At 36.9% G+C, this 22,830-nt stretch overlaps 2 protein-coding genes across 7 annotated transcripts; both read right to left on the bottom strand.

Annotated features, from left to right (window-relative positions):
* Positions 1-3,522: 3,522 nt before the first annotated feature.
* LOC112180972 lies at positions 3,523-9,903 on the bottom strand. 5 transcript variants are annotated; one of them, XM_024319558.2, is made up of 7 exons: positions 9,718-9,903; positions 7,413-7,475; positions 6,926-6,971; positions 6,424-6,501; positions 5,887-6,033; positions 4,365-4,878; positions 3,523-4,265 (listed from the first exon to the last, which is right to left on the bottom strand). In XM_024319558.2, the coding sequence occupies exons 6-7, from the start codon at positions 4,809-4,811 to the stop codon at positions 3,789-3,791; spliced, it is 924 nt and encodes a 307-aa protein (XP_024175326.1). In that variant the 5' UTR covers positions 4,812-4,878; positions 5,887-6,033; positions 6,424-6,501; positions 6,926-6,971; positions 7,413-7,475; positions 9,718-9,903; the 3' UTR covers positions 3,523-3,788. The 5 variants fall into 5 exon arrangements, with proteins under 5 accessions (XP_024175326.1, XP_024175325.1, XP_040368090.1 ...); XM_024319557.2 differs by having other exon boundaries at positions 4,365-4,886; positions 9,718-9,901; XM_040512156.1 differs by lacking the exons at positions 7,413-7,475; positions 9,718-9,903 and having other exon boundaries at positions 4,365-4,886; positions 6,926-7,153.
* Positions 9,904-10,097: 194 nt separating this feature from the next.
* Positions 10,098-15,483, bottom strand: LOC112180971 (histone-lysine N-methyltransferase, H3 lysine-9 specific SUVH6). Of its 2 annotated transcripts, XM_024319556.2 has the most exons (5): positions 15,217-15,483; positions 13,594-14,927; positions 11,671-13,548; positions 11,006-11,145; positions 10,098-10,345 (listed from the first exon to the last, which is right to left on the bottom strand). In XM_024319556.2, the coding sequence occupies exons 2-3, from the start codon at positions 14,885-14,887 to the stop codon at positions 11,711-11,713; spliced, it is 3,132 nt and encodes a 1,043-aa protein (XP_024175324.1). In that variant the 5' UTR covers positions 14,888-14,927; positions 15,217-15,483; the 3' UTR covers positions 10,098-10,345; positions 11,006-11,145; positions 11,671-11,710. The 2 variants fall into 2 exon arrangements, with proteins under 2 accessions (XP_024175324.1, XP_024175323.1); XM_024319555.2 differs by having other exon boundaries at positions 11,671-14,927.
* Between the last annotated feature and the right edge of the window lie 7,347 nt (positions 15,484-22,830).

The raw sequence follows: 22,830 nt of genomic DNA, 5'->3' as shown, positions 1-22,830 counted from the left end.
ATTGGCTGTTTCGAAACTTGAGAAGATATGGATAATTTAGAAGACAGTTTTAATATAAGAACATAACTTATCTAAATAAAGGAATTTTCTTCTCAAAAAAAAAAAAAATATAAGAACATAACAATTCAATTACACATTTGTATTAGATAATGCGTTTAAGAAGTCATTCAATTCTTGCCATAAAATGTCTAAGAGAACATTTTTCTCAAGGATGCTACTAAAATTTTAGAAGTTTTTTTATGACCATCGATTGTGTATTGGATTGTTTAAGACTACCAACGATATTGATAATATACCAATTGTTGTCAATAACAACATAGTTAGAGATATTAGAGAGTGATAGGTGAAGCAATCTGCTTTTGTGAATGTTATTCACAGATTTCAATAGCTTGCCATATAACACAGTAGGATAAAATATGTTAGTAAACTTTTATAGTGGAGTGTGTGCGCATAGATATATTTAGGCACAAATAAATGAGAAAGATAGCTATTACAAACCTGATTTGTGTCTTAATTACTAAGTGATGCAATTCATATGCATCATTAACACTATTGAATTTGAACCACCTTAGCAGCCAATCTTTTAAAGAGTAGTAGAACCGGTCATAGAAAATAATATGCTATAAATATTCTCATAATATGAGACGTACTTAGGTTTAAAAAACTTTTCATCACAGATTTTTGTGCTTTAAGTGAATATAGCATGAACTTTCTTGAAAGATACATGTTCAGCGTATAGAGCCTTCTGCATTATCAAGGGGGGAATTAAAGACACCTGTTTTGTGTCACCATTCTAAAAAAATTGGGTTCCCACTGATGTAATGGAGCTGGTACTCTACTATAATGGCTTCGAGAACCTTGACTTCAAAAGATTTATAAGAAACTAGATATATACAGTCATAAATATCTTTATTTTTAATTTGTCACAAAGTTTTTAAGGTTTTAAAGCTTGGTTTTTGCAACACACTTAACATAAAATGGAGAAGATGTGTGTCACTGTTAAAGCAATTTATGCTACTTTTAGATTATATAAGATCTTGGATGAATTGTCGTTTTATAAATAACAAAAAAAAAAAAAAAAAAATCCTTTTTGGGAATAAAAAACGGCGTTCAATGATCATCTTAAAAGTTTAGAGGATGAAATAGTTGTATTTGCATGTGTTTCGAAGCAATTTTAGATATGTATGTCTTAGATATACATAGAGCAGTATGATTTGTAAAACCAAGACTCAGTGGAAATTTAATAGAAGTGAAAAATATTAAAACAACGTGAAATCGCTGAACAACTATTATTGGGAAGCATTTATAACCATGAATTACTATTGATATAGAATAAAAATTGAAAAATTGTCATTTCTAACCTCGCTGCCTCGCTAGGGTAGACAAGGCACTTAGAATGCAAACATAGGCACAAAGCCCGACTTGTCCTACTGTATTAAAGTAGGAACATATTGCCAACAAACAACAACAAACTAAAAGCAAAAAATAAAACTTAAGAGGCCCAACCCAACTTCCACTCAACCAACCCTGTAAGGAACATCAACCACCACCTCGTGCGGTGCCACTGGAATTGAACCATTGTCATGACACTTCGCCATAACCAGCAATGATCACCGGTTGACGACGGAGGCCTAACCCCCAAGCAAGCCAGATCGAAGTCTGATCCAGATTACATCTCAAGTCTAGCCTCCAACCGTTCATCAGCACTCCAAGAATCCGAGAGCATTGTACTGCAATTCCTTACTTGCTACAACATAACCCATCGTCCGTAACCGGCAACCATCCATCGTTCCTTGCTTGCACAAAAGGACCTGAGAAAGGCCAATCCGGAGAGATCTGTGATAGGAGCATAAAAATGTGACGTTTACATTGTTTATTTCCCTATGTTATGCTATCATTTTCTCTTTATTCTATTGTATTTATGTTTGTTTTGTTATTTTAGGTCTTTGATGGAGCAAAGGAGAAAATAAAAGAGATAAGCATGTGAGATGCATGTATTTACTAAGGAAAAGATAGAAAACGCAGAGGACTTGCATTTGGCACAACAAAGGCATGTGCAAGGCTCTACATGTATGATGGAGAATTTTAACCCAGATTCAGTGAGGAAACTTACTAAAGATCTTTGGGAAGAAAAATAAAGGAGGAAACCCTAAATAAATAGGGAGGACATCACGCCATTCTCTCTCTGTACATTACCTATCTCGCCATCATTTCTTTTCGTCCTCACAAAAGCACGAGACAGAAAATCGCATCTACACCCATTTTGAAGTTCTCTTGCTTTCAAGGAGCGTTAAGTGATCATAATTAAGAGAAGCTACACAACGAATTGTTTCCAAGGAGTTGCTGTAGCTACTATCTTCTCCATTCTCATACATTGCTTCATTATATACAAAGGGGTAATGAGATGATTAAGAGGCTTATACAATTCAATTAGCTTGAGAGAAAATCTATGGTCGACCTATATTCTCTTTATAGTCTAAAATAGAGTTTCAACAAACGTGTTTGAACTGAAAGTAATAGAGATAAAAGAAAAGGGGCAAACAGTACTTGCACAGTAGCTACCACATTCCAAGGTATCATGCGACATCTAAACTCCATGACCGCGTACAAGTAGTATTTATGATTATATTTAACTATAATCTGCAAATTATTGTATTTATATGGGAGTCATTTGTATCTAAATTCTTCAAGGTTTTTTTTTGCTTCCAAGTAAGAAGCATTTGTGTTTCCTAATAGAGAGGAGAAGTCAATTTGAAAGAAGAATAATACGGACATACACATACGGTCAATTCGAGGGGTTTGATAAGTAAATTTAATAATTGAAATTAAAATGTAGGGTGTAATGAGCAAGTAGGGTGAGCAAAGTAAATGATAGGAGAATAATACGGACATACACAGAAATTTTGAACTGGAGTTACAATTAATTGTTATTGAAGGATTGTCCCCAACGTTTACAGATAAAAATTTAGTGCACTCCAATATCTCAAATCAAGCCACAGCCACTGAAATATTGAATTGAACAATATAATTGATGTAAAGGGAATAAGGGATGGAAATTACTAGTTTATCATATGATGTTGCTCGAGGATAGCAGCTACTTGATTATACAACCACATATCATACTTTCATAGATATATCATTCCCATGAAGGTTAACAACAAAACTGGAGTGGCAAAAAACATGAGTTTAAATCATTTCTATCATACAGCAGCACGAACTTTCTGTGGTGGTAAAGCATGTCAAAATCCTGAACTGTAAACATAGCGACTGTTTTGTACTATTTATCTTCAGTTACTCTATTTTTCCCTTCTGAATTGAATTGAAGTAGCAATTGGGGAGAGGGCTATAGCTACAGAGACCAGACCAGGAAAGACCCTCAGAAATTGCTGGATTCTTATTTGCATCGTCACTTTCCAGCTTGAAACTGTTAATCATCACAGAGAGTTGTACAATATCAAGAACTTTATTTTGTGATGTATAATTCAACTTGGATCATCACAACATTACGTAGCAGTGTGCAAGGAAGAAAAAGGAAAGCTAACAGTATCATCACTTCAACAACCTAGTTTAATTCTGAACATTGAATTCAAAAGTTATGGTTCAGGCGGATAAATAAACAAATTTACAGAACTACTCTTAGTTATCTACAATCAAATCCTACATTCATGAACTTAATTAAACTTTGAAATCAGCAAATTGAAATAAAAGAGGTCAAGAAGAATTATAGAGGTAGATGGTGCTCAAGTACTCTGGCTATAAATGTATCTATTATGCCCTGGCAATAGCATTCATTGTTTGCCATTTGCTGATTCCATTTCTTTTCTTACTTCATGAAAATTGGAAAGCATCAACAATCGCATGTTAGCAATCTCTACAAGTGCTTCCAGCGCAGTTTCGAATGAGAGCTGAGCCGCCCGTAGCTTGGGGGAAACCAAAGCGCCAAACACCGAAAGTGATTTAAACCGCTCCTTCTGAAGTTGCTGATGATGGTCCTCTTCAGCTGTAACAGGGGCTGGATCTCCATCCTTGTCCTTTCTTTGTCTTAGCTGCGGACTCACATCTCTATGTGGAGCTCCATTTCCATTATCCGATGAGGCCCATTTCAGCAATGTAAAATGATGAATTTCCCCTAACCCTGCTCCTGGATTGGATTGTTTGCTGACTTGCAAAAAAGTAGCAGCTGAGTGGGGCTTCATATCCAACACTGCACTGCTCACCCGCGACCCACCCATTGAATGGCGCGCACTCGCTAGTTGCAGCCATCCCTGTTTGTGTCGGAGTGAGATACCAATTTCATGTTACTCTTACAATATAAGTCAAAGAAATGCATTGAAAAATACTGATAAATTTTAGTGAAATTATACCTGCCGTAGTGTCCAAGACAATGAATCCATTAGGGTTAAATACCCATCCATTGAATCCAGGAATTGCAATGCATTTTCATTGAATTTAGGGTCTCCCAAGCTATCTCGTCCTTCTTCTTTCAAGCTCTGTGATTTAGGCTCTTCCTCTTCCAAGCTCTGTAATTTAGGCTCTTCTTCTTTCAAGCTCTGCGATTTAGGGTCTTCTTCCAAGCTGTTTAACTTAAGGTCTTCTTCCGAGCTGTGCGACTTACATTCCTCTTCTTTCAATCGCTGTGATTTATGGTCTTCTTCTTTCAAGCTCTGTGATTTAGGATCTTCTAGTGATTTAGAACCGTCTTCTTTCAAGCTCTGTAATTTAGTATCTTCTTCTTCCAAGCCCTTTGATTTAGGGTCTACTTCCAAGCTCTGCAATTTAGAATTGGCCTCTTTCAAGCTCTGTGCTTCCATTGAGAAATATTCAGTAGCACAACCTCTTACTTATAGATTCCTAAGCCATGGAATAATTTGGGGTGTTCTGCACATCAGAATTTTCTTACTTAGCAAATATTTTGCCATCGAATAAATTCAATCATCAATTTAGTTTGCTTCAATATTTGTTTTTTTGGGAGGTCAAAGATACTTCCCATGGAACCATTAGCAAGTCCGATAATGCTTACAGCTAAGTTAAAAATATCCAGCACCTCAGTGAGGAATACTTAAAGAAACTAAACAGAAAAGGAGGGGGAAATAGCAACAAAAACCAAGTTGTTCCTCTAAGAAGAAGACTCCTGCTAATTGAATAAATCATCTACACCAGTTCAGTTCATTCAGGGGATCTATAATCACCTTTTCTTTTTTCTTAAACTACAGCAGCATGGGAAGCAAGAAAACGCTAGCTCTTAAAGCCGTTGTCATTTACATCCGAAGAAGAAGAAGCAAATATGCAAAACAGCTTAGCTAAACATGCACCTACAAGAGAATCATACAACATGAACCCCAACCAGAAATTTGCAGCTAAATATCAGCTCCACAACTTCAAACTAACAATCATAAATGTTCAGACAAAACAGACTATTGCCACCAACAAATACCCCAACTGTTCCTTCAGATAATTCTCCACGCAACCCAATGACCACATTGTTTAAAGAACGACAATAGAAATAGAAACACAAACAAAAAAAGGAAAATCTCAGAACATTAACCATTGTTATGTCTGTTTCCTACCCAAAACTAAGCAATTTGTTGCAATACAATAAAAAAAAAAAAAATCAATACGCTCAGGCACACAAACCCAATAACAGAAAAATCTACAAATTGCACATAGAAGCAAATCAACAAACACATCCACTACAGACCCAGTACATGCCTACATGATCTCCAATCGATGTCTATAAGCTAACAAGAAATACCCAGAAACCAACCCAGCCATCCCCAATCTCAGGGAGTTGTGCATCGGCGACAAATAACCAAAAGAAATTAAAAAATATATATATAAATATCCAAACCGAATCATATAATGTGAAAAACAAAAAGGGTGGCTGACCTGAGGAGAGAGGTGGCGCCACAAAAGAAAGTTGGAAGAGGGGGAGGAGAGGTTTCTGATGTTGTTGGGGAGACAAAGATCCAGTCTTTTCTCTTCTCTGAGGAGGAGGTGGGAGAGAATGAGCACACAGGACAGACTAGTATAGGCCTATTTTTCCGAGTACAATTATTAGAAAACCGGTCATTCATAGATACTAGAAATTATGCCCGCGCTTTCCCGCGGGTTTTGGAGCTAACACAATGTTATGTAAGGACTAAATTCAGAAGCATCGAAAATATAGTTGACATGATCATTATAGTAACAAAAGATTAAGTCTGTTTTACAACAAAAGATGAAGTAGATCATGTTCTAGTAACATCACCACCAGTACAGATGTTGTGGTACTTGTTCATGCAGCATTAACCTCGGCATTTCTGTTATACAACTTTGGAAGAAAGTTCAATGAGTTGAGGGAAACAAAACAAATTTTCTGATTTTGGAAGTATTTTAAGGAAGCAAGGAGTTAAAATGCATTCAATGCACAAAAAATTCATGTACCAAAAATTTTCTACACCAATTTTTCTGAGCTTCCTGCTTACAGTTTCCACAGTGAATGTTCTGTCTGAGCAGACAGCTCTGCAAGTAACAGACAACCTCAATTTAGCAAATTATAACCAAGAACTAAAAGTAAAAACAACACAGGTACTGTACTGATATGCAGAAAACACGTGATGTTTCAGGCCTACTTCCTCAAGATCTAAACTCAAACATCAAAAGAGCAACATGAAGCAGAAATACTTATGTGTCCAAATAAAAAGGTTATACTAAAAAACAAAACCCATGTAGATTCACACACGGTACAGAAATTTGTTTAAAAAAAGGCACCACCATAACATCAAGTGCTAACCTATATTTTTCGAAATTACCGCCTATCATCCTGTCAAATTTGTTTGATATGACTCAGTGAAATACAAACAAAGCTTCACAAGAAGAAATAAAGAACACACGGCAAAAAAAAAAGAAAAAAAAGAAGAAGAAGAAGGCAGCAACAGAGGAGTACCTACTTCGAGATTCTAATAACTTTTGCTAGACTGAAACTCCTTTACCTGTATTGGAACACAATACAGTATATATGAGGAATGGAAATAAATAGTAAAATGAATAAGTGCAGAAAGCGGCAAAATATACAAACCAAAGAACACAAAGAAGAAGACGGAACACTTTCGGATGCAACTAAGAATGAAGTTTCTTCTATATATGCAATGCAAATGTGTACGTTATAATAATTAAAAAAAAATGCCTTATGAATATCATGCCTGTGATGTGGGAGGTGCCATTGAAAATTTACTTAATTTTCATGGTCTTCAACAGAAGATTGGTCAGCAGAAAATGACCTGTACAGACCACTCCATTCAGATTACTGAAAATAAACCTTATCCATTCCAATGGATGATTTGCTGAATCGAAAATCAATTACTGAACTTTGATAAACTTCATTCATCAATCAAAAACTCACAAAAACTTGGAGGGAATGCAAATCTAAGTACCTGCCAGGTGTTGTAATAATTAAAAAAAAAAAAAAAACTCTAGTATGAATTCCTTGAAAAGCACTGCACAAAGAAAAAGGAAGAGAGCAGTTAGTGAATCTACAAACAGCCTTCAGTTATGAAAACCAATTATTCCTGCCCCCAAATTTATCAGGTAGGCTGCAACGAAAACTCTAGCCCTAACTAATTGGGTATCAGATAATAATCAAAACCAAAATCAACATCAAAAGCTCTAAACCACATAGATATTAATTAATGGGAATTGGGATGGAGTCTAAACTTCTTCAGAAGCCCTTTTCTGTTCTCTAAGAGGGTTTTGGGCTTTATATCAAATGTCAAATTTCACAAACTTAATGAAAAAAGTTTTCGTCTACACGTATACTTTTGATAATTTAAAGTTAACCGCTTAGAGAGTTAGCTGCCCTCTATCAACCCGAAAAAAAAAAAACAGAGCCTTAAGCACACAACACAGAAAGTAAATAAATAAAGAGTACTCATAAATAAATGTACCTACAAACCCAGAGCAGTAAGTAGAAAATTTCAATCCATGTGCATTTCCAGAGCAAAAAATCAAACAAAATAGATAAGAAAGTGCTGTTGATAATAATGAGATACCAGACAGTCTAAATGACTTGAAACAAAAACGTAATATTCTTATTCCAAACTACAGTTTTAATTCCTCTATGCAAGAAGTCAATTGAATGCCTTCAGAACCTAATATATAAATCAATTAATGTCATTACAAAATGGATGTATGCAATTAAAGCAAACATATCAATTCATTTGGTATCAGAGCTGCAAATGTATGTGTATAGTTCCAGACTTCAATATAGCAAGGAAATAAAGACCACGTGGTTATCTTGACAATCACATATTGGTCTAATTATTGGTAACACAGGCATATAGATCAAGTTGAAAAGTTTGGAGTGAATGAAATGAATTGTACACTTGAATAAGAAATAAGAGATATAAGATCCCATATAAGAGATTATGTCCTGGTTAGCAAAACCCTGACAATTAATCAGATTGCATAGAGTTATGATAATCATATTGCATAGGGTTATGGTAATCAGATTGCATAGAGTCTAAACAATTAATCAGATTTGGAAAAAATTGAGCCTAAACTTTTTTGCATAGAGTCTGCAAAAGAAAAACAGAATAATAATGAGATTTTGAAATTAATCATAAAACTATGAAAATTAAGCTGAATACAAAGTTTATAGAGCGAGAAGTAAAGGAAGGGAAGGAAAAAAAAAACAAACAATGGAAGTCTTGAAACTCAGATTCAAAAAACATGTAAGATTTCATCAGATATTACTTGCATTCTATGATGCACACTTTCCTACCCAATGATCAATTGACGAAAAACGTAAACATCGCAAAGACCAATCGCAATATCTTACTATAAATACAACCTTTCAATTATCAATGAAATTCCAGAAATACAACATTTCAATTATCAATGAAATTCCAGTAATTACACTACATATTATCAGCAGTATCAGAAATCAAGGTTTCAAAAACTCACTCACTTTCATTCATAAACTGTTTCTTTTGCTCACTCAATTCCAACATATTATCACCGATATCACATATCAAAACCTCTACAACTGAATGACTTTGGTTCTTAGACAGTTTCCTTTACTAATTGAATTCTCAACCAAATGTCTAGCAATTCCCCGACATTTCGTTTCTTCCCTCTAAACTTAGATTACAAAACAAAGTAATTCACTTCCAAACAAAAAGAAATAACAATGATAAAGACTGGCCAAATTCTTCTATTTCAACTAAAATTTGATTAACCAAAAACACTAACACTTGTTTTCATTATTCACACATTTGTTCTAAACCAATAAACCTCATTATAAATTTGGTCTCAAAATAAAAAAAATGAATTCCCAGCACAAAAGACTCTAAACAAATAAACAATTCTCATAGTACATCTTAATTCCTCTACATGAGAGAAAAAATTACAAGTAATTTCAGCATCAACGAACTATGTAATGTTGATAATGTAGTTAAGCTCAAAAAACACACAAATAATTTCTGCTATTCATAACTCCTCCTTTCTGTTCTAATAAATATGCATACCAAAAGCATGATCACTATGATATCCATTCAAACTCAAAAGTGTTTTTGTTATTCAAATCTTCATACAAAAATATATAAAATTGAAAAACAAAAAAAACCCAATCAAGAACACAAACTGACACAGCTAATAGAAGCCCAAATCATACCAAAAACAATCTTAACTTAATAGAACTGAAAAAAAAAAAAAAAAAAAACCAATCAAACACATACATACCTCTTTTGTTCTCGAAACCTACCTCCTAAACTCGATCAAAAGCTTCGGAAACAAACCCAAGCCTAGATCACACAGATGATAATCAAAATCTTCCTGAAAGCTCCCGCCCAAATCTCTCTCTCCTCTCATCACTTAATAATTATTCACAGACATCAGTGACAAAACCGTAACTAAAAAGAAAGGCCAAGGGCAAAAGAGTCTTTTCACATAAACAACCAAGTTAACGGTTTCAGTTCCCGATCGATGAGATTGGGAGGCGAATCATCCAATTCCGAACGATGAGGATGCCATGACTCTTGTCGATGAAGAATTGTCATTATTTTTTGGTATTATTTTTGAAGTTCTAAAACTGAGAATCTCAAACACTAATTTAAACTGAATTTTGTAATAAACTTAATGTATCAATTGAGATATGAACTCTTGTCAAAATATTAATAACAGAAACAAAACTAGATCTCTGAAAGATGTATATGTCAACTACAACTTTTATTGGAAACATTGCAGGTCGGTCTTATCCGAATTCACCACAAGTCTACAACATCACGCTTCATATAAACTTGTCACTGATCAAATTCGCATTGTTTTTGGCCTCCAACATGGTTTCTTAATACAAAGAGGATTAAGTGATCTGCAAACAAAAAGTGAAAAGATTAAAATTAAACTATTGATGAATTCAGATTCAAAATTTACACGCTGCACAGTAAAAAAACTTCAAATGTGTTTGCCAATTTTTTTATGAATGACCATAAATGCACTGACTAATGAGAGTGAAGCATAAATGCACTGACCATAAATGCACAGTAAAAAAACTTCAAAAAAAATTCATCTCTTAATTATTTTTGAATCAGAAACAATGAATCTATAAATTAACTAGAGAAAACATGGTCACCCTGGTTTCTTTCCAGTTCACGACAAAAGATATCAAAGTAGCTTCTTTTCTTACTCATTTTTGAACATTTGATGCAACCAATTGAAACTGAAACATTGATCCATCATTGAAATGAAACAATTAGATCCCAACGCTAGATGAAAAATTAAATTAGTCTAACAGAGCCATCAGATCAAGATCGAGAACACGTTCAATAGACAGGTAGAAAAAGAATGATATGTGGTAGTCCAACCAATAACTTTTCAAATCTAAACAAATAACAAGATGCAACAAAGAATAACTGTGTAAATTCATCAAGAACAACTTGCACAAGAAAACACAAAATCAAATTCACATTCAGAAGAAAATCACAAGAGAAAATCAAGTCTCACAAACGCAAAATCATAATCGAGTCCTCACTGTTTGATTATTAGGGGCATGAAGCCAAGGATAAGCTACAAGAATAGCCTCCAAATTCCCTTCATAATCAGTGTCCTCAAAAGCCACAGTCAACTCCTTCTAGATCGAAAGTCAAGTCCGACTTGGCTGCTGCAAACTGCCTGTAAATTAATTGCATGAGAAAACAGCAGTAACAACTAAAGTAATAAAAGAAGTGAAGAAAGCAAAGCAAGTTTCAGTATGTTTCCATAACAAATTAATATCTTTCATATTATCAACAACACCCGTTTCTTTTACTCAGTTCACCTTCAGCAAACAAACAAACAATATCTAATGTTTTCACATGTAATCCTGTTGTCACTATCTTCCAAGCACTCACAAAAACTGAAGCAGAACAAAATCAACAAATGAGAGAGAAATGATTGTATTGTGATTCAAAGACTCGGGAATATCAATAATAAAACTAATGCATGAATGAAAAAAAAATTTGAAAAAAGAATAATAAATACAGCTATGACATTATATAAATGACCGTTTAGAATGAGAAAAAGATAACCAAATTAGCATTCCAGCTGCACAGACAAATCACACAATGACATTTACATGCGTGAGTAATTGTATAACTGTTTACAAAAAGCAGGCTAATAATCTGTAGAGAATCTTAAGGCATGGGAGCAGGAAATCACCTCTTTTCTATTAATGCAGAATTCTCCTGTGAAGTCTACCTCAATACAGCCTGCCAGTGCACTCTGGAGAACCGCAATAGCAATTCTTCTTCTTTATATTGCCATTGGAATCATGAACCTGATCCATTATATAATTGTAATGATAAGTCAACTCTTGCAACGGAGGAATGTTCTCAGCGGCAAAGAACATAATGTGAGGAATTCTGTTGTCCTCATGATCATAAAGGACATTTTGGGCATAAAGATTAGGGGAACAACTATGGTTGATAAATCTCCCCAAATTGCCTTTCCGTGCAGCATCAATGGTGAAGCTACCTTCCTCCACAACTTCATAAGAACTTGAGTGTGCATCAGGCATGAGTGTCGAAAGTCCATCCCAAAGAGAATTATCATTGTAGTTATTCCCAATATCAAACAGATACTCATCATTACCAGCTCTTGCTTCAGCTTCCTTCTCTTCAAGGAGCTCTCCTATATACTCACAAATAAAACTTCCTGAAGGAATGGAATTAAGGGATCTCACCCCCCATCCCATTGATTTAGTTTTAAAAATTTCAAGATGAAACTTGATACCATACTGGCTAACTCTATTATGGCAAGAAGGAGGACACTTGCAAGAAGGACCACACTCATACACAAGGGGCTTAGCTTCAACAATAGCCCCATTAAAGTTAAATGGGATCTCACCTCCATTCTTAACTGCACAAGAACATTTCTCAGAGTCCGAGCATCCAGCAGTACAGCTACAACCCTTGGGAGGAAGCGGGCGGCACCAATCAGGATATATCACACTAGTTATGTATTCGAATGATGGAGGTTTCTCATCGTCTATGGTATTCATAGCACAGATAGGAATTGACTCTTTGCCTCCTGAAATATCATCGACACAGATACCTTCACGTATTTGAAATTTTTTGGACTTCTTCAGTTCTTTCCAAGCAAGCTCTGGTTGACCCCCAATTCTGTCCAGCTGAAACTTATAAACCAGCTTATTATGAGGCCCCAAATCTTGCCAACATTTCTCTACCAAATATAGCCCGTCATAGACATATGTCCTAGATTTTCCATCTGATGATTCAGACCCACGAATCACTCTAACAGGATTCTTTTCATGCAGACTATTCTTCAAAGCAAGGTTTCCCCGTTCAAGCTTCTGATCTTCAGGTTCCTTTTCTGTATTTATCACATTTCCTCCTTGGCCTGTATAAATCAAGGAACTTGAATTATCCAAAGCATCAGCATACCCCCCTGATGCAACAATACTGGTAGCAAGGATTGTCCCCCCATGCCTAACATAATCTATACCACCTTGAATTTGGCGGTGTAGGCCAATCATATTAAGTTCCACTCTATAATGAAACTCATCACCGACTTCCACTCCTGGAACAGCTCCCAAGATTTGTTTGCCAAGATTTACGTATTTTCCTTTTTCCTTGAGGATCTTTGCTGCTTGAAGATCAAACCTTCTGCGGGAGTTGCCTCCTTCCTTTGACTTCGCTTCATCCTCCTGCAAGAGCTTCCTATAAACAGCTTGAAAAAGCCGCAATGTCTCCCTCACCTTGTTTCGGGTGACAATTGCACCATCATCACGAACTTCAATGCTTGAACTAATCTGACCAAAAGGAGGAGGGCACACATGTGTATAACATGATATTGGAATCGCATCCTCATCCCTAATAACAAGCTGCTGGCTTGTACCTTGGGCAGTAGAATTAAATCCTTCTGACTCACATTTAAAATCAGGTGTTTTTGGTTTGCATTCACTTACACCACCACCTGGGTTTTTCTGTTTTCTTTCACTCATACCATCTGTTTTCTTCCGTTTTCTTCCACTCATACCACCATCTGGTTTCTTCTGTTTGCTTTCACTCATACCACCATTTGATTTAGGTTTCTCGACCTCTTTTGCCTTGAGCCATGGATAATTTGATGCAGCCATCAAACCCAGTACAATCACCCTACTTTTTTGACTATTTCGCCCTCGACTGTTCTTCTCATGGTATACCACAATCTGCTTCCCCACTTTCTTCTCTGAATGTTCAACATCCTCCCTCGTCCCTTGACATCCATTGCTTTCTTGAGGAGGTTCAATGACATCTTTTCTTGTATCTTCTGAAACCTCATTGATCCCAGAATATACAATGCATTGATCTTTTCTCTCCATTTCTTCTACGGCATGTCCCTTGTATTCAGTTTGAACTCCACCTCCAGTTGCTTCAGAAACATTCCCTCCCAATTCATTCTCGTGAAACTCTTCCTCCTTAACGTCATCCTCTCTGGCTTGTTGCTTGATGGTATTCATATTTGATGAGGATGGTTTGTCACCCATATCCGACTGCTCTTCACCAAAATTCCTGGCCTCCGCGGCAGCATTCCTTCCGCAAAAAGGAGGGAAGTCCCGAACAGCTGAGACATGTCTTCGAGGAGGATATCTTCTCGCTGCAGTCTTTTCCTGACCATTGACATTAGAAACTGAAATGGAAGAAGAGTTACTATTTGACAGCACAGGAACCATCTCTTCATCCGGTGTAACCACACACACCAGATGAGGGTTCTTTGACAAATCAGATACTTCATGCTCTAGGGCTGTTAATTCAACTGTTTCCACAGTACCAACAGCCCTATTCATCAAGTCAGAATCACCACCCACCTGACCAGCTGAGAGGATCAAGTTTACAACTTTTTGTCCATCATCAGTTCTATCCCCGCTAATCAACTTCTCAGCCTGATCATTAGTACCAACAGGACCTGCCCCTTCAACAATTGTCAAATTGTTGCTTAACTGATGCGGATTCTCCCGCAAATCAAATACTTCATCTTCTAAGGCTGTTCCTCTCACAACTGGCTCCATATTCATCAAGCCACTATCATCCACTTCATTTCCATCATCAATTCTATCCCCAGCAACCGAGTTTTCTATCAGTACACTCTGAGAAGCACCAGCAAAAGCTTCCAATTCACTGGTACCCTCTATTGGTACATTCTGAGAAGTACCAGCAATGGCATTGTTTAAGGGAACATTTCTTCCACAACCCGGCGGAAAATCACGAACAGCAGAGACTATTCGCCTCTTAATCTTAGCCGAACTGGGGCGGTAAGAACACTCACCAACTTCCATTGGCTTCTTGCCTAATCTTGCTTCAGAATGACTGCCATTAAGCGATGCTACTGTCCTAGATGATGAGTCCAGATGCGGGTTCGCCTCTACAACCCCCATTCCAATTCCCAGTAGTCCAATACAATAAATTCTCAACAACCTAAAAGCATACAGTAATCGTTAAAATCACAGTGGTCAAACAACAGAGCAATTAAGCAAAAGCTGTAAATCCCAGAATGCTACATACAACAACAAGAAAAGAAAGAAACCAAGTTAAAGCCACAACTACACAACTCAATTTCTCACTATGCAAAGCCGAAACAGGTATTTAAAGATTCTAAATTTACAGCAGAGAAATCCAATTCAGATCGAATTGACGAAATTGGTTTCGAAGAAGAAGACCATGCATCCACACAAGGCAGCAGTGCGAACAAAGAAGAAAAGAATACCTCAAAACTTGGACAGTGAATAATAATATCAAAGACTCCAATCGATATAGTAAAATCTGGGTGATTCCTGTTGTTGTTGAGAGTAAGATGAAGGAATCAAAATGGGTCAAAGCGATGGGACAATTGGGAGATTGATCTCCATTCCCAAGTGGAGATGGAGATTTGCGAAGCTCAACTGGACAGAAGGTTTCGATGCGGTAAGAAGACACGGATGACGTAAAAAAACAGTTTCTTTGCTTTTCTTCTGTTGTTGTTGTAACAATTCCAGTGGCGGGTCCACAATTCCTGAAAAAGGATAATTGGGCAAGAAATATAAATAAAAATATTTATACAAATTTTTATTTCAAAGGAGTACATGCTAACTTTTGTACTATTCTATGACAATTTTGTACTTCTAATCTAACAAAAACACCTCGCCTCATGGACAATTTATTTTACTTGACTCTAGATGCGGAGCAAGCAATTCTGAGAGTAGTCTAAGAAATTCTTATTTTATTTTCATACTAGACACCAAACACACCCTATGGGGGTGTGGATAATAACATGAGAAGTTATTCCACAGAATGTGGAGAAAATTGCTGCAAATATTTTGTTTTTGATTTTTAATTTTTTTTTAATTTTATTTTGTTTTTCTTTTATTTGTGAATTGATTATTTTGTCTTTCTCAAATATTTGAGTTCAAATGTTTTTTAATATTTGAGGAGTATTTTGGTAAAAAATTTCAGTTTAGGAGAGCAAGCTCTCTTCTCTTAATAATAGTATAGATTTATACAAATATTACTTCATTTTTTTGTAATATATATATATATATATATATATATATATGTATACAGATCCTATCCAGAGCGGAGCTCCGCTTTGAAAATTAACGTGTGAAGTTAGAGTTTTTGGTCACTTTTCGGTCGCATATCCACATCTCGACCGTTCAGTTTTTAGGTACTAGCGTATAGATCGTCTCTGCAAATTTTCAACCAAAATGATGATCGTTAAGGCATTGATAACTGCCTTAAAGCTAGTACGGTTCAGGTTGACAGATTCAATCCGTCCATTGGTTTAAGCGAGTTAGATACCTTAACGATCATCAATTTGGTTGAAAATTTGCAGAGATGATCTATACACTAGTACCTAAAAACTGAACGGTCGAGATGTGGATATGCGACCGAAAAGTGACCCAAAACTCTAACTTCACACGTTAATTTCAAAGCGGAGCTCCGCTCTGGATCGGATCTGTATATATATATATATATGATTTCATTTTTTTTTTATTTTTTTGTAAAAATGTCGATCCGTCAAAACATGTATTACTATTAGTAAGACTTCCTATGTCCATTTGTAATACTCTTGATCGATTGAACATGAACTTTCTCTGGGGACGCACTGAAAAACAGAAGAAAATTCATCTTGTGAAGTGGGATACGGTCTGTAAACCTAAATGTTATGGTGGATTGGGTTTGAAGAAGACATGTATGATGAATCAGGCGTTGTTAGCCAAAACTGAATGGAGGCTTCTTCAACAGGAACAAGGGTTGTGGGCTCAGGCTTTGAATAAAAAAATATCTTAAAGATGATTGCATTATGCAGAAACTCTCATCACATTTTCCTTCTAGTTCTAGTACATGGAAAGGCATCCTTTATGGAGCTCAATTGCTCCCTCAGGGGTCTAAATGGAGGATTGGATCTGGTACGCAAGTATCCTTCTGGAATGATAATTGGACAGGTCTTGGTGTTCTGTCTGCTATAGCCTTGAAGCCTATTCCTCCCAATCTTGAAGGGCTAAGAGTGTGTGATGTTCTCGGTGATGGTGGATGGGATTTACACTGGGTGCAAGAATTTTTATCTGAGGATGTGAAATTAAAAATTCTGAGTTTGCATGCAGGAGGTATTCGAAGTGGTGATGACACGATCATATGGAGGTTATCTCAGAATGTTAATTTTTCTGTTAAATCTGCTTATCACTCTCTGTTTTTGAATTTGGAGCCTCAACCATGGCCATGTAACTTTATTTGGAAGCTTCAAGTTCCTTCTAAGGTGAAAACCTTTTTATGGACCCTTGTGCATGATAGATTGTTAACGAATGAAGTCAGGGTTCGTAGAGGTTTGGCTATAGATACTCGTTGTCCAAGGTGCGGCTTCCCGCTTGAATCCTTGGACCATCTCTTCAAAGACTGCACTATTTCTATGAGGATTTGGTCTGCCCTCCACCCTACAAGTGAGTTCTCTTCCACTTACAACCTTCCCTTTAATGATTGGTTGCTTATCAATTTAAAGTCCTCTGTGAGAATGCAATATGAGGTTCCTTGGTGTTGCTATTTTGCTATGGGGCTTTGATATATATGGAAATGGAGGTGCAACATCATATTGGATCATACTTTTAAATTTCCAGTTTGGCCTTCTTTAATTATTCATCAGTTTACAAGAGAATATTTTGAAGCAAATAAGATTACACATGCTAAACCTTCACGACAGGTGGCTTAACTGTGTTGGCATTTTCCGCATAAGGATTGGCTCAAGTTAAATGTTGATGGCAGTTTGCATAAAAATACTGGGATTATATGTGCTGGAGAAGCCCTTCGAAATGATAAGGGTGAATGGATGAATGGGTTTTCTGCCAAGTTGGGCATTGGTCAAGTTGTTGAAGCTGAACTTTGGGGGCTTCTGAAAGGAATGAAAATGGTTTGGCAGAATGGTTGTCGACAGTTGAAAATTGAAATGGATTCACTTATTGTGGTTAAGTTGGTTCTGTCTCCTATTGATCATCTCTATCCTCTTTATAGTATTGTGGCAAGTTGTCAAGAGTTTTTGAGTAGGGATTGGAATGTGTCCCTTACCCATGTTTACAGAGAGTGTAATTCAGTGGTTGATTTGTTAGCAAATATTGGGCATGGTTATGAGCCTGGCTACAGATTCTTTAGCTCCCATCCTGCTGATGTCGTGCCTCTTTTGGTAGCTGATCAATTGGGCTTGTCTAAGCCAAGATTAATTGTGATTTAGGTTTTTGTCCTTTGCTTTCGGGCATCCTTGTAATAATAATAAAAAAATGCAGGAGAGTATTAGTGCAAAAATATAACAACAATTGTTTGCACAGTAAAACTCTGACGGTGAGATAAACAATTACAGACCATAAAGACCGATTGCTTAAGCAAGCACTATATGAATGTAAACAAATAACACAACAAACTTACAACCGTCGCGGATAACTTTGAACTCAACTATCTCTAACTAGACTAATTCTAGCTAAGTAAAAAACATTTCACCTATTTGTTCACCACTTCTAGATGTCCTTGCAATTGTCTTAATGATTTGAGTACTTCTGATTACGACTATCGAGCCTTTGAAACTTCAATCCTTACGTACACTTGATCTCCAACTCATCTCGTAGGACACTTGTGTATGCAATTTGAGATAAATGACTTCATGAAAGATCTTTGGCTTGCTAATTCACTTCAACATGGAACAAGTGAATTATCAAGCACTAGTGAAACCTACTTTTCCTTATGAGAAAATGCACTGTTTGTATTATGCAAAGCATCAAAACAAGAAATGTGTTTGCTATCAATATATAACGGACAATTCTTAGGTTCACCCTTCGGGTAAACGAGCATATTCACCCCCATTGTCGATTAACATACTTTTACTTAATAAATTTATAATCCACCGGTCCATATCTTAAATTAGCCTTTAAAGATCATCTCTGTAAAAAATCAATCGAATCGGAAATCGTTTAATTTTCTGATTGAATCAAACAAATGGATGGTTCTAACAACACTTACTACTATTATGATGAACCGTCCATGTATTTCATAGAAATGAATAACTAAAAGGTCTTGAAATTGATTGATTTTTTACATAGCTAATCTATGTATTACGTTATACAACATGAGTGGTTGGATTAGAAAATTATAAAGTTATTATGCATTAATCGCAAGAGGGGGTGAATATGCTTATTCACCCAAGGGATGAACTTAAGAATTGACAACTATATATGAATCACAAATACACCCTCTAAAATCGCTATGTTAAATCAATTTTATTAAAGAGGTTTAAACCTCTATTAGGGGAAACCTTTTTTCTAAAAATATAACATGACGTAAAAAGAGATTTTATATTAAGAATAATATATATGTGAACATATAATAAATGTGCTAACCGATGGAATAAAGTCTCATATTAATGTTACTCGGACCGTGCTTCCTCTAATAATACCGCGACTTTTACTCCTCCTCTCTCCCGCTCTGCTAGGGTTAGGGTTTTGAGTATTTTCAAGTTGTGCGGCGTCCTACTTTCATGGCTGCAGCGATCGCATCCATGACTGCCAGATTTGCGACTAAGTTGTCGCTCAAGAAAGGAGAAGAACCGGTGGACTTGGGGAATCTTAGGATTCCGGGGAAGGAGTTTTGGGCTCATAATTTCTATTTGGTAGGGAGGCTTAACACCTGCCTGGCGGTGTGTTGGATTCGTTCCGGAGTACTGTGAGATCGATGTGGAGGTTTTCGGGGACCGTGGAAGTTCAACCACGGGGAGAACGTTTCCTGTTTATGTTCACCCATGAAAGGGATGTTGTTCGCATGAAGAAGGGAGGCCCGTGGGGTTTTCAGAGTGCCATGCTTCTCCTGAATGATTATGATGGCTTCTTGGAGATCTCTACCATGAAGTTGGACTTTGTTTGGATCTGGGTTACGTTGGAAGGCATACCTCCAGGTATTTTGATGGAACCTACTGTTCGGTTGGTGGGTGAGACAATTGGCGAGGTTATGGAGATGGATCGTATGGTGCTGGGGGAGAGCCAAGACTTGTCATTAAGCAAGTATTGACACCATAAAGATTCCATTGAGATTGAAGCGCAGACGACAATCCTTTCTCTTAGTTATGCAAATGTAATGAATGAAACTTGCTTGAAGTGTTGTTTGAGTGAGTTAGAGTCTTTGACTTGCTCTTCAAGTTTCACCTTCTTTCTACTAACATATAACTCTTAAGACTTTATTCAAAAAAAAAAAAAAAACCTTAAGACCTAGGACTCACTGATTTTGTATAAAGGGAATACCAACATAAAAGTACATACACTAACAGCTATGCTTCGAACTGAAAAACTATTGTCGATGAACTGAAAAGTTATTATCTAGAAAAGATATTGTCATTGACAAAAACAGTTATTGTAATATTTTGAAAACCTATATATTGACATCTTCTGAAAAACTATTGTCAGAAAATCAAGAAGATATTATCGTGAACCAAAAGGTATTGCTGGATAACCAAAAAGATATTGTCAACAAACTAAAAATCTACTGTTGACAAACTGAAAAGCTATTGCTAGGGAACATAAAAGATATGCTCTAATCCAAAAACTACCCATTTTTAGGCCAAACCTAACTTGGTATGATATCCGCTGTCTTGCTAACTTTTAACAGTGAATTGGTGCTAATGTGTTCCTCTTGTTAGTGCGAGGCTATATATCCATGCCCATGGCCTATGGATCGTCCATCACTTATATTCCATCTTTAATATCTCTCTCTCTGTGTCTCTGCGACTCTCTTTTTTTTCTCTTTCCTTTTTTCTTTTTTCCTTTTTACATAAGTGTTATGAGGCTGGCTCACTTAAGGGCTTGTATTAAGGGACTGTAAGCAACAAGTAAATCTGATGGCTGAAAACAAATGCACAGTTTAACTTATTATAAGTTCACCTTTTTATTTTAATACATGTGGTTATGATGCATTTATTCTTCATAGTTCCTTAAAACTGTCCCGTAGGTGAGTAAGCCTGTAAGTGTTATAATATACATGGTGGTCTAATTGATAATGATATAACTCTTAGAAAGGCATTTATGACTAAATTGCTAAAAGTTGTGTTCAAACTGGTTTTTGACTTATAAAATATGTTTGTAGTCTTTTAAAAACTATTCATAAACGCGGAGCAAAACCTAGCCTCCCCTAACCTTCAACTATTCTCGTCCGGCGGCTCCCATACGCCGACGCTGGCTTTGGCCTAGTCGGTGTGCTGCAAGTGCGGCCGGATGGGTAGATTTTCCTTCCGGGCTGGTTGGCTTCCCAGAAGTAGGCTTCAATAGATGCATCTGAGGGCTCGTTGATGACTGAGACAGATGTAGCGGATCTCTTTCTCAGGCAGGTGGCTTTGCAATTGTGGAGAAGGGGTAGGCGAGCAGGTTCGGCGTCGGCACTAACCGGCACAACGAGAAGTGGTCGAGTCAATGACGGGGCGATGGTGCTGGCAGTCAGATCGATAATGGGCTGGAGAGATCGGCTCAGGGTTACTCAGATTGGTAGCGCGGTCGTACATGTCCAAACTGACAGAACCTCCTCCAAGCCTATGTCGGGGGTGGTGGTACGCCGATGGAGGTGCAGCGGTCGTGGTGGAATGATCGTAGGGACGAAAGAGCAGAGCTGGTTTTTTGCTAATGGGCTGGAGCAGTCTGTATGGGGTCTGGGCTTAGTCTTGGGCCTGGATTCAGGTATTGGGCCCAAATTAGGCTGCTATTTGTTTGGTTTTTTTTTTTGTTACTATTTTAGCTTTATGTTTTGTCTTGTTTTCAATAAACCCATACCTCTATTTGGTTGGGTCGATGTGGCTTTATGTCGGTCTGCGCACTCGTTGTGCTGTGTCTAACCTAGACAGGTGGCGAGTTTCTTGTTTTGTCAAATGGTTGCAACCTCCTAGTGGTAGGATGAAACTAAGTGCTACCGGTGTGTTTGTCTGGTGGCAACATAGTGCAAAAGCTGATAATATTAGTTACTTATGGCTCCACGTGAGCAGTGTCTTTCTAGTATGTCACCACAATTGTAAAGCGAATAGAGTAGCCAGTAGAGCACTCTTCGCTAATTGGTGCTTGTTAGAATACATAACTTTAGTTGAGACTCCTGTTATTATCTCAGGATGCTCTCTTAATGCTTATTGTAATTTGGGGTTTAGGCTTAATGTCCCCCAATGTATTCTGCGGTTTCATCAATGGTTAAGGCTTAAGGGCAGCCGTATTTGGCCCTTCCTTTCAAAAAAAAAAAAACTATTCAAATGTACATGTATTTTCGACAGAAATAATTTAAGTTCTTTTGCAGAAGATACTTAAAATATTTGTTATATATAACAAAACTGCTTCTACTAAACCGCTACTTAGCAATAACACTCTTAAATAATTTCTCTGGCAATTAATTTCAACGAGAGCATTTCTTTAATTGCGGTATCCCAAAGACTTTTTAGATCCAAGGACTTATCATTTTGGGGCTTGGATGACCAATAAATCATTGCAGCCCCTCCACGTATATAATTCAGCAATTACTCTGAACGAACCCAACATTCAAACACAGGATGTGGGGATTCCACATCTTGAACGTTCATGTGGGAAAACCCAGTGCATCTACAGGGTCACTTGTTTTGGGTAAATAGAGTATCTATTTAGTAATAACCGAAAACTTTGCCTTGCTCACAAGCGGGATACGAATTCGAGAAAATTTGATAATTTGATAATCACTTGATCTAAAACATTTGTCATTTACTGACTGTGCTTCTTATAAACATAGCAACACAAACCCTTTATAGTACGCGCTCCACGCGCTTGGAGAAAAACCCTTGTCGCTTTTCTTATCTGTGCTCGTCCGGCTGCGCCGC

The sequence above is a fragment of the Rosa chinensis genome, chromosome 7 (genome assembly GCF_002994745.2).
Source record: "Rosa chinensis cultivar Old Blush chromosome 7, RchiOBHm-V2, whole genome shotgun sequence".
Taxonomy (NCBI): domain Eukaryota; kingdom Viridiplantae; phylum Streptophyta; class Magnoliopsida; order Rosales; family Rosaceae; genus Rosa; species Rosa chinensis.
The sequence above is the reverse complement of the archived record's forward strand: the minus strand, read 5'-3'. Positions and strand labels throughout refer to the sequence as shown.

Bases quoted from the DNA above. Each gene is read 5' to 3' on its own strand.
- LOC112180971 (XM_024319555.2), bottom strand. From the start codon at position 14,887: ATGGGGGTTGTAGAGGCGAACCCGCATCTGGACTCATCATCTAGGACA.
- LOC112180972 (XM_024319558.2), bottom strand. From the start codon at position 4,811: ATGGAAGCACAGAGCTTGAAAGAGGCCAATTCTAAATTGCAGAGCTTG. The intron at 4,266-4,364 runs GTATAATTTCAC...CGACACAAACAG, and splicing joins TGTCTTGGACACTACGGCAG to GGATGGCTGCAACTAGCGAG.